The sequence below is a fragment of the Emericellopsis cladophorae genome (assembly GCF_022114955.1).
Source record: "Emericellopsis cladophorae strain MUM 19.33 chromosome Unknown NODE_34_length_249702_cov_121_792324, whole genome shotgun sequence".
NCBI classification, from domain to species: Eukaryota; Fungi; Ascomycota; class Sordariomycetes; order Hypocreales; family Bionectriaceae; genus Emericellopsis; species Emericellopsis cladophorae.
Window position 1 is genome coordinate 86050 of NW_026250959.1, and position 11534 is coordinate 97583.

Genomic DNA, 11534 nt, shown 5'->3' on the forward strand with positions numbered 1-11534 from the left:
AATGACTCAGCATCGACAACCTCAGGAGTTGAGGGAACTTCAGGCCAACTTATCTTGGCACTCTCAGCGAAAATGCATTGCACATGTTCTATTTCATGTCTGGTATTCGAGTGTTTTCGTCCTCCCTTCAATGTTCTCTCCACAGATAGACTCGTACCCCAACGCCTTTACTCAAACCAGCCAACAGCTTCCAAATGCGAAATCACACCTCCCCCATGTTTAAATCGCCCGAGATATCCATACACATTGCCTAATATCTTCGCGAATCCCGGTGCTGGCCGTTGCCTCTATAGCTGGGAGCTGGTGGCGGAGGCTGTCCCTGATACTGCCCATAGTATCCTGGCGGCCCAGGCGGCCCAGGTGGCGGCGCCCAGCCATTGTTGTAACCGCCTCTTCCTCCTTGCTGCTGATACGTCGGCGGTGGTGGAGGAGGGCCACCCATACCGAAGCCAGGACCTCCGGGAGGCGGTGGTTGCCATCCTGGGGGCGGCGCTCCTGGGAATGACTGCTGTGGCGGGTATCCTCCACGGCCGTAACCACCACCGCCATTACCACCGCGGCCTCCGCCTCGGCCTCCTCGATAGCCGCCTCCTCGTTGCCCGTTTCCGTTGGGACCGTAGTTAACAGGCTCATGCCGTCCACTGTTGTGATCAAACCGGCCCAGAGGAGCGCCGCCATGGTTGCGTCCACCGCGCCTGGACTTGCTCTTCATGATCTCAATATCACTCCTGTTCAGCGCTGGCGGCGGCAGTTTCGCACCACGCAGCAGCATCGACTTGTGGGTTTGCGATGTCGTGGGCATCTCGTAAATCACACTAGTAGCACGTTAGCAACCCTGGCCGTGTTGATCAGATATCTCAGTGGTGAACTTACGTGACAGAGCTGTCATAGTCGAGATCGGGCATGGCCTTGCGCTTCAAGGGATATTGTAGCAAGCCATGCGGCACGTACTCCTCCATTTTGGCGACTTTGCCGGACATGCCGCCGCTGTTCTTCGGATTCAGCTTGAAATGAGGCGCGCCCTGCTTCTTGGAGTAGAAATTCGTTAGGATATCATCGTAAATACCCTCATTCGCATCCGACAAGATGAGAATATCCTTGCCCACGCCGTTGCGCGCCTTGTCATCTTCGCTGAGAAGGTGGTACTTGGATTCCACCGCAGACAACAGCCGCTGCATGTCGATGAACGGCAGGAGAGCCACGCCCTGCCAGGCAAACTTCTTGCCATTCAGGTCGGTCTCAAACTCCTGGGGATAGAAATCGATAATCTCGCTGTTCTCCTCCAGCATCAGGGGATGGAAAACATCCGGAATGGCAGAGCGCGACCCAGCAGGCAGCACGCTCATCAGCTGCTCGAACGGCTTCGCGATGCGGCCCTTTTCGAACGAGATTTCCAGCTGGTTGAGGTCTCGGAAATCCGCAGCAAAGGGTGCGTAGTGGTAAGGGTAATACCACTCCCAGGAAGGGCAGCCCTGGAAGTAGTAGAGAAGTACCCACGCTAGACCTTCGGCATATGAATGGGCGACCGACTTGCGGAAGTCCAAATCGCCGGGGTCTTTCCCGAACTTTTGCTGATAGTATCGGTCTTGATAGCCATCTTCCCAGAGGCGGACATTGTCCACTGGCTCGTCATTTTCAGTAGCCGCAGGCGTAGCGCTTCCGGGGGTCTCGGTGGATTTGGGGGTATCCGTCCCGTCGACAGCATCGGCGGCCTTGCGTTTCCCAAGCGCGCTGGCGGTCTCAGTGTCGGCTGCAGGTTCCGCGGCAGAAGCCCCAGCCGGTGCCGCTGGTGCCGGCTTACCACCGCGAAGCTGACTCTTGAGCACGCTGGCTGCGCTCTTGTTCGCAGCATTTGCATCAGCAGGACCACGGTTCACGACCTTATCGTGCGTGACGCCCTGGTTGTAGATTGCAGGCAGCTTCTTCTCATGGTATGACTCTATGGGCCGGAGGAGATGCTTGGGGGTAGAGTCTTGGTCTTTCTTGGGGCGTCCACCGCCACCACCAGAATTGCCGCCTCCAGGGGCGCCGTTCTGAGCACTACTGTCATTCTGCAGCTTCCTCCGTTTGGCGTTGGCTTCGCGGCGCCTCTCTTGCTCCTTGCGTCTCTTGAAGATGGCGTCTTCTTGCTTGGCGAGACCATTCATGATGATCTGGGCCCTGTCCATGTCAATGTGACCATCTTTTGTGACGTAGCCTCCCATGGAAGGCAAGTTGTCGCGCCAAATGGCCATGAGTGTGTCAATGCCATCCTCCCGAATTTCCAAAGCTGGCAAATGCGGCAGGAAATCGTTTCCGACAAAGCAGCACATGAAGATCCAGTCGTCGACGGCGCGCTCGAGGTCGAATCGGAAGGGCAGGTCGGGCACGCTGAGCTCAATGGCCAGGTACTCCCGCAGAACGGACACATGGAGCCAGATGAAGGGCTTCAAGGCGACGCCATGATCCTTCTCGTCGTGTTGTCCCTCTTTCTCTTTCGCGTCACCTTTACAATTCCGCGCGTCGTGGCCCTTTTGTCCACAAATCTTGCACATTCTCGCCTTGCTGTCTTGGAAGAAGACGTCCTCGCGCAAAACTCTAAAATGCGGCTCGTGCGTCGCCAGTCCCAACATGATCAAATCGGCATCGAGACCGTAGATGACATGGCGCGTGTTGGGGTCGTGCTCCGGAGACGCGCGTTGCGATCGGACAAACGCCATAATCTTGTGCTCTCCCTCGCCGGGCACCGTTGCGTCGGAGATGATGACCTTCAACTTCGCCCATCCAGGGTCTGTGTTGAGCTTATACTGGCACCAGTATCGCAGGCTGATGGCCAGGATATCCATGAAAGGCGTACCCGGGGTGATGGTGTTCGAATCAAACACCTGCTTCACAACGTTGAATTCGCTGTCGGGCGGTAGCTCGCCGCCGTGTTGCTGCTTCAAGAGCTTGATGAGCTCCTGTTTTTCGTCTGCCTTCTCCTTCGCCTCTTGCGCTGAGCGGAAACGTCGGGAACGTTGCTGATTCATCTTCGCACGAGGAGCGACACCGTCTGGGAAGTGTTAGCAGGATTCTGGGGCGGGTTCTGATGGACAAGACATACCGACAGCGATCATCAGCAGCTTGCGCGGCCTGACCATGTTGACGACACGATCTGTGTACCGAAACACCTCCAGCATCATCTCTTCCTCGTCCTTCGGTGCCGGTCTATCCTCCGGGTGAGTACAAGGATGCACAATGCCATTCATATCCAGGTAAAGATTGTCAAATTCTTCGCCGTTGGGGTTTGGTCTGGTCGTGTCAACGGGAATCGTCGAGCCGTCGTCCATCTTCACGGGTTGGTCCTCCATCACCGGCGAGATGATCTTGGGGTACCGATTGGACAGCCATCGGAAAGCAGCGGGAATACCCATGATGGGCTAGGTTTCGCGCGTCGCGAAAGTCGAGTCGGCTACTGTCGAGATCTTGATGAATGTTCGAGGGGCAGCGCGCCCTGGTTTTGATGTAAAATCGAGCCCGAGCGATGCGGCATGGGTGAGCCTTGCAATGAATGGAGGACGACGGATCCCTGTTTGACGATGAAAGGAGGGAAGGCGATCACAAAGCGACGCTGAAAACGTCGACTTGATGATGTTGGCGCAAGAAAGGCTCTTGACTCTCGAGCCTTCAGCGACTGTCATCTTTTCAGTGCTGCAACAATGTGCGGCCGCGCTAAAAGTGGCTGATTCATGCAAGGCTGACGACTTGATACGTACATAGGCCCCGCTGTGGCTGAAAGTATGGCGCAGTCGCTCAGGGTCCAGTATCCACTCAATCTTTAGCAAGCTGTCCAGACAGCCGTAGCTCGAGGACAGATTGACTATAGCTAGAGAGCGCGACAGCACTGTTGGAGGTAAGTCTCATTGCGGCTTGACGATCGTATTGATCATCTGCTGAATGCCTACAGGATATCACTTCCCAATGGCCATCGACCCCTGATCCAACACGAACGGTGCGCTTGACGCACGGTACAGCAGTCAATTCAGTTCCACCCGATGGCCTGCAACAGCCGACAATATGTTCTCTACTATATCTACGGCGCCTGCTAAGCAGTCTGTCAGCGAGACGATCTCGACGTTGAGCAGTCGACTCAGCTCAGCAACCCTCCTCGAGGACCGAAGAGCAGCTATCCTTGGTCTACGCAGCTTTGCCAAAGACTATCCGGCGTCTGTGTCATCCGGTGCGCTAAGAAGTCTGATTGGAAGCTTGAATAAAGACGGCGAGGATGTAGACACGGTCAAGGTGGTCCTCGAAACTCTCCTGATGCTGTTCAACCCGAATGCGGACAGCCCAGAAGCTTCAGACGAGGTGGCATTGTGGATGGCTGACGAATTCACACAACGTGCGGAGAACATCACCTTGCTACTGGACTTTCTGGAAAACAACGACTTTTACGGTCGGCTATACTCGCTTCAATTGCTCGCCGCCATCTCCAATGCTAGGGCAGAACGCACAAAGGAGTGCATCTTCACGGCTCCCTCTGGTATTCCACGGCTCGTGGCGGCGCTGGACGACCAGCGAGAGGCTGTCCGGAACGAGGCCGTCACCCTGCTGATCTACTTGACCCACAACTCGATCGACATCCAGAAGCTCGTTGCTTTCGAAAACGCCTTTGACAGAATCTTCAACGTCGTCGCTGCGGATGGCTCACTCGCGGAAGGAGGGCGGTCTGTAGAAGACTGTTTCATTCTTCTCGTCAACCTCCTCCGGCGCAACAAGACCAATCAATCGCTCTTCCGGGAATCAGGTTGCATCGCCAAGCTAGCAGAGCTTCTCGCGCAACTGTTGGAAGCCCAAAGCCAGGAACCTGAGATCGCCGAGTGGGCCTTGGCGCAACGTAATCGCAATCTATATGCCTTCCTGGCGGTGGTTCGCCTATTTCTGACCGGATCCAAGGGCACCGCGCAGAATCAAGCTGCATTCTGGAAGCAAGGCTTGGCATTCAGTGTCCTGCAGCTCGCGTTCAGTCATGAGGCTCACGCGACGATCAAAGGCGAGGCCTTGGTGACTGTTGGCGACTTGATTAGGAGCAACGCCAGCATGCAAGAGACCTTTGCCCAGCTCATGGTGACGGCACCCCTCCAAGAAATCCATGACAACGACGACAAGACAAACGGGCATGCAAAAGTCTACGTGATTGACGGTCTGCTCGACCTTACGCTAAGTGTTCAGGATCTAGGGGCATTCGACGTCCGCTTTGCAGCTTGCGAGTGTCTAAAGGCTTACTTTTCGAATCACGCCGAAGTGAAGGCGCATTTCCTGTCCAGAGCCATTGAGGGTCATCAGTCAGGGAACGATGAGGTGACTAACGTCTTGACTGTGTTGTTAAACCCAGCAGCAGTCCTTTCACCCAGTGACCCATATCGCCTGTGGTTTGCGGCCGTGATCGCGTTCCACCTCCTCTACGACAATCCCATCGCCAAGTCGAAGGCGTCTGCTCTCACAGAGGGTGACGCAGAGAACGGCGAGGAGGTGGTGACAAGCATCCAGACGGTGGCGGCCCATCTTGTGGCGGGCCTGCGTCGCGATGACGACCCGCGAATCCTGGTGGGCTACTTGATGCTGTTGCTTGGTTGGTTGTACGAAGACATTGACGCCGTCAACGACTTTCTCAGCGAGGGCAGCAACATCCAGAGCCTCATCCAGGCAATCTTGCAACCGGTAGTTTCTGGAGGCGACCTCGTGCAAGGGCTCTGCACTATGCTTCTGGGCGTAGCGTATGAGTTTTCCACACGAGATTCACCCATACCACGCGCCACCCTTCAAACAATACTACTGTCGAGGCTTGATCGCGACACGTACCACGACCGCCTCAACGAGCTACGCAGTCATCCATTGGTCCGCGACTTCGAGGTCATTCCGCAAAAGGCCGACGAGTCTGGGACATTGCCCGAGGTCTTCCTTGACAGTATCTTTGTGAACTTTCTCAAGGACAATTGCAGCCGCATCACGCGCTGCATAGATCGGGAACCAGGGTTGGAGATCTCCGTGATCAACAATGGCGTGCAAAAAGGCATTTCACGTGAATTGGTCGACTCGCTGCGCGCTCAGCTAAGCGACAAGGACAAAGCGTTGGAGGATGCCCAGCTCGCCGTGACAGCGCTGGAGAACCAGCTTGGTCAGGAGAAGACGGAGCATCGGCGCGCCGCAGACCTGATCGCTGTCGACCTCAACAAAGCAAAGGAAGAGATGACGGCCATGGCAAAGGCCCACGAGGCCGAGTTGAGGAAGTTGCAGACGCAGCACACAGCCAAGGATGCTGCTGTCGAGAAGCAAATGGAGCAGCTGCGATCTCAGATTTCTGCCAAGGAGGCTGACCTGCAAAGACAGCTCGCGGCGCGCAACTCAGCCTTTGAGAAGCAGTCTGAACAGTTGAAGAACCAACACGCTGCCAAAGAGGCAGAGCTGCAGAAGAAGCTCGCTGCGCAACAAGCGGAGGTCGAGAAGAAGCTCAAAGCGCAGCAGACGGACATTGAGAAGAAACACAAGGCACAACAAGCCGAGAGCGAAAAGAAACTGACGACGCAAATATCCGAGAAGGACAAGGAGCTGTCTAAACTACGCGAACAACTCAAATCCAAAGACACAGAGCTCGATGAGAAGGTGGCGCAGGTCAAGAAGACCGCTGAAACGGAAGCGGAGCGTCTACAACGACGAACCGAAGCCGAGGTCGCCGATCTCAAGGCCACTATAAGCCGACTAGAAGTCGATCTGATGAAGGTAAGAACCCGCCGCTCTACTCGACGTTGATGCCCTGCTGACGGACCATCACAGGCCAACAAGACCAAGAGCCAAGAGCTGCAGGCCCTAAAGGACGAGCACACCAAGGCCCTGGCCAATCCCAACAAGCAGGTGAAAGAGGCAGAGGCAGAAGCCAAGAAACTCAACAAGAAGATCAAGGACCTTGAAACGAAGATGAAGGATCTGGAATGTGAACTTGAAGAAGCACACAAGGCTTCCGATACCGCGGGTACCAAGGCCAGAAAGGTGAGTGATACCATGCCATCCCGCATAGCGCACCCTAACTGTGACCAGGCCGAGTCCGAAAAGTCAGAAGCTATCAAGGCGAAGGATTCTACGCAATCTGAGCTCGATGATCTCCTCATGGTATTTGGTGATCTTGAAGAGAAGGTCGCCAAGTACAAGGCTCGCTTGCGGGAGCTGGGCGAGACGGTCTCCGATGGGGAGGATGATGAAGATGGAAGTGACGACAGCGACGTCGACTAGATACCTGAGTAAGCGATCTTACATATACATACGTGTTCTGATCATGAGGGAAGAAATGCCTGAAAGAATCCATCAAGGGACCACGCCTCCAAGGCTGTAGCGATTTTGTAGTGTGTGGATCCACACCCCGCAGACCCTGCGTCACAGCCTTATTTGGCTGGTGGGATGCGGGCAGCTTTGTAGATATTTTCATGTGAGATACAGTACTCGTTTAAAATTCACCATCACACCACCACGACGCTTGTTTGAATACCGCAATTGACATGCCTGGAAACCGCGATCGTGACTCGGCCAGCAGCGCCTCCGAGAGCTCTGAGGGGAGCGACTGGCAAGATGTCGAACCTGATGAGGAGCCCTCAACTGTTGTGTCGCTCTTTGACGAGCAGACTTTCCCGAACCCCAAGGAGATGCTGGCGTACTGCAAGAATAAGCACAACTTCGACTTGCTCGCCATTGTCAAGAGACTAGGGCTGGACTTTTATGGCGCGATCAAGCTCGTTAACTACGTTCGATCAAAGGTGCAGTCCAACCAGCCTCTGCCTGAGCAGATCTCAGCCAAGGACATTGAGGACGACCAGTACCTGAAACCTGTCCTTGAAAACGACGCTTTGCTGTTTACGCTCGATGAGGTTCTCGAGGCGGATCAGGAGACGACTGCGGATCCTGCCACGCGCGCCAGGGCTCTCGAGGAAGAGCTGGAGAACCTGCGCGACCAGTTCGCCAACTATCGCCTGACGGTGGAACAGACCCTGGACAAGCGCTGGGGCGACGATGCCGAGCCGACGCCGTTGACATCCGCGCCCAAGAAGGATGACTCGGAATACTACTTTGAGTCATATGCAGCACATGGTATGATCCTAGCAGAAATGCAATGAAGATGAATAAGCGTCTTGGAACTAACGCGGAGCGCAGAGATTCACGAGACCATGCTCAAGGATGCCGTCCGAACAGACGCCTACCGCGACTTCATCTACAACAACAAGCAACTCTTCAAGGACAAGGTCGTTCTGGACATTGGCTGCGGCACGGGCATCCTCAGCATGTTCTGCGCCAAAGCCGGCGCCAAGCAGGTCATTTCCGTGGACAAGTCCGACATTATGACCAAGGCTCGCGAGAACATCTTCAATAACGGTCTGTCGGACGTCATCACTTGCGTCAAGGGTGCCATTGAGGACGTTGTCCTCCCCGTAGACAAGGTCGACGTCATTGTCAGCGAGTGGATGGGCTACTTCCTCCTGTACGAGGCCATGCTTCCCAGCGTGCTCTACGCGCGGGACAGGTATCTGAAGCCAGACGGCATCCTAGCCCCCAGCTCGGCGACCATGTGGATGGCGCCCGTGGCCGATCCCGAGTTTGTCGGTGACCACATCCACTACTGGAGGGACGTTTACGGCTTCGACTTTAAGGCGATGCAGGAAGGCATCTATGACGAGGCGAGGATCGAGGTCGTGCCCAAGGAGTCCGTCTGTGGCAAGCCTTATCCTTTCAAGGTTCTGGACCTGATGACCGTCAAGAAGGAGGAGCTGTTCTTCACGGAAAAATGGGAGTCGACCCTCGATAAGGATATTGACATGCTCGATGGTTTCCTCATCTGGTTCGACAACCACTTCAACACGAACCATGACGAGCCTGCGCCTGCGCCCGAGGTCACTCCCGAGGAGTGGAACAAGCAGAAGCAGGGCAATGTCGCCTTCTCAACGGGACCCTTCACCACACCCACGCACTGGAAGCAGGGCTATCTGCTCATGCCGCCTGATGATTCGCGCAAGGATCTCAAGGCCGGCACCAAGCTCACGGGCGAGATCATCTACACTGCTGCCGAGGACAACGCAAGGGCATTGACAGTGGGGGCCAAGTGGGCGATTAACGACCAGGAAATGAAGAGCCGCTCATGGAAGATGAAGTAGATAATTCTATGATGCTGATGATGATGATGATAAATCTTGGGAATAGACTAGATGGCGGGGATAGGTATATGGCGTCTAAAAGTGCGGAACTTGAAGCCCTTGCAGCACAAGGTTGACAATGCTGAGGAATCCCTCACCCAAGATGAAGCCCTGTGATGAGGTTAGTGACATATTCTCTCGACAGGCACATGGAAGACAGGGGCGAGACCAACCGAAGCAAGGATGATCATGGGCGTGTTTGACCTCTTCATCCTGTGCACCCATATCCAACCCCCGACGCCGCCAATGGCTCGTGCCAGTGTGAAAGAGGGCACATTGTACATGCCAACAGCCACGGCGATACCTCCAGGGACCCAGGACCGCCACGCTTTGCCAACAGAAAAAGTCCTGATCAGGGTGAAAAACACGAAGAGAACTCCGGCCCCAATGGCCCACTCGGTGGCCATGTACGGGAGGCCTTTGCCCGTGACAAGCCGGGCAGTGAATATCCACACATAGGCAGTGGGGACTTGGAAGAGCTCGCCGGGAATCTCATACACCCTGCAAGGTCAGTCAAGTTCCGTAGAGTGAGGGTCCGGTTGGACATACGTGGTGTAGAGTCTGTAGATGAACGAGCTGAAGACGGCCCCTGCCGTGGCGCCAATGACCTGGCCCCAGAATTGCGCTTTCGGGGCTGCACCAAGTAGATGGCCCGTCTTGAGATCCTGCATCAAATCTCCAGCTTGAAGGGCGCCCTGAACTGGTCAGCGAGATCACGGTATAAACAGCTGAGAGTTGGGGGTGCTTGACTCACGGCTTCAGACACTGCGCCAGCCACAAGATTGATCAGCACGCTTGACTTGTGCCCCTGCGGAATGATCAGAGCAAAGAAGAGCTGCGCGAGCTTGCTGATACCCGAAACTGGATTAAGATCTGTCTCGCCGAGGGCCCTAACACCCATGATGCTCAACACCAAGGCCATCAAGACGGCGATGACAGTGGCATAGACAGGCACAAGGTCCCCAAAAACGATGTGAATCGTCAGCACGCACAGGCCGATGGACAAGAGCAGGCCGACAGACACTGTCTCTTTCCCAATGCGCTGCTCAGGCGGTGCGTCAGCATCCAGATCATCCGTGAGCGTCTGTCTGCGCTCAGCATCGTCAATCGAGTCTCGCTGGGAGGCATGCTCGTCGTCCCTGTCCTGTAGCGGAGTGTACTCGTACGCGTCGAGCCGCAGTAGCTTTCCGACCCTGCTGCTTCTGAAATTCCCGTAGACATCGCTGGAGAGGCGTGCTACGTGCTTCCCAAGGAGAGGTTGAAGTGCAATGTAAGCCAGGCTCACCACCGCGTCGACAAGCATGATGGACAAAGACACCCACACAATCCAGCCCTTGCTGCCTGTCTCCCAGTCTCCCACATCGCCTGGCGCCCAGCCTTTGGACTTGGCCAGGGGACTGAGGATCGCCCAGCCAACAATGGCTCCCAGCGTCATGTGCATGGTCGTCTCGGCACCCATGATGATGCCTTGTCCAATGTACGCAAAACTGGGGTTGAGCGTCCACAGCCACGTGTTCGCCGCCACCGTCCCGAAGATGGGGAGGTTCCGCAACACAGGGAGGAAGTAGGTAGACACGGTGTATAGACCCGAGAGACCGAAGCAGATGAGCAACAGGCGCATGTTGCCGGCCCAGTCGTGCTTTGGATCTTGCGAATCTTCGGCAGGGTCGTCGTCGTACTCTTCCTCAAGTCGGTCCGACGCCAGGAGAGGCTCGTCCCGTGGCACCAAGGCAGCAAACTTGCCCTCGGCCGCGGCGTCCAGCTCCTTTTGAGATTGGTGACCCTGGTCGTGCAGAACCGAGATGAGCACCGCGGTGCTGAAGCCACTCGGAAAACGCAGGCGCTCCTTGATGATGACCTGCTTCCGCAAGGGCACGGCAAAGACCACGCCAAAGTAGCAGAGGCCCAAGGACCAAACGACGAGTTGCCATACGCTCAAATTCAAGGGCCCCCTCTCTTCTGGCTTCAAGAGATCAGTCATCGCGGGAATCTGTGGCACACGTTAGTCCCCTTCTTGCTCACCATCTCCACGTCCGCCAAACTCACCACACCAACGAGACCACACCCAAGCGGCATGATGGCCATGCCGCACGCCACGCTCTGCAGCAGCACATTCTCAACCGGTGTGAATGGGAAGCTCAGGTGTTTCGAGAGCACCTTGAAGATGGCGAAGCCCATCAGACTGGCTGGCATGGACATGATGGACACCCACCCAGTCTGGAGGCCAAAGTAGACATTTGCCGCGCAGATGACGGTGCCGACCGCGAGGCCGGCCGCCACACTGCGAACAGTGAAACTACGTCCAGGTGGTATCGGAGGCACCATGCTTTGACGTGATGGCGA

General features: G+C 55.8%; 4 protein-coding genes across 4 annotated transcripts; 2 read left to right on the plus strand and 2 right to left on the minus strand.

Moving 5' to 3' along the window:
- Nucleotides 1-250: 250 nt before the first annotated feature.
- Nucleotides 251-3392, minus strand: J7T54_005404 (5'-3' exoribonuclease-like protein; the record flags this gene model as incomplete). Its single annotated transcript, XM_051507621.1, has 3 exons — nt 251-815; nt 874-3031; nt 3083-3392. The coding sequence occupies 3 exons, from the start codon at nt 3390-3392 to the stop codon at nt 251-253; spliced, it is 3033 nt and encodes a 1010-aa protein (XP_051361158.1).
- A 643-nt stretch (nt 3393-4035) lies between these two features.
- J7T54_005405 (Intracellular protein transport protein-like protein) lies at nt 4036-7245 on the plus strand (the record flags this gene model as incomplete). Its single annotated transcript, XM_051507622.1, has 3 exons — nt 4036-6738; nt 6793-7005; nt 7054-7245. 3 exons carry the CDS (start codon nt 4036-4038, stop codon nt 7243-7245), a joined length of 3108 nt encoding a protein of 1035 aa, XP_051361159.1.
- A 263-nt stretch (nt 7246-7508) lies between these two features.
- J7T54_005406 (Ribosomal protein arginine N-methyltransferase-like protein) lies at nt 7509-9152 on the plus strand (the record flags this gene model as incomplete). The annotated part of the gene is made up of 2 exons (XM_051507623.1): nt 7509-8094; nt 8158-9152. 2 exons carry the CDS (start codon nt 7509-7511, stop codon nt 9150-9152), a joined length of 1581 nt encoding a protein of 526 aa, XP_051361160.1.
- Nucleotides 9153-9227: 75 nt separating this feature from the next.
- On the minus strand, nt 9228-11516 carry J7T54_005407 (putative oligopeptide transporter-like protein; the record flags this gene model as incomplete). The annotated part of the gene is made up of 5 exons (XM_051507624.1): nt 9228-9302; nt 9365-9692; nt 9741-9886; nt 9946-11181; nt 11238-11516. 5 exons carry the CDS (start codon nt 11514-11516, stop codon nt 9228-9230), a joined length of 2064 nt encoding a protein of 687 aa, XP_051361161.1.
- Between the last annotated feature and the right edge of the window lie 18 nt (nt 11517-11534).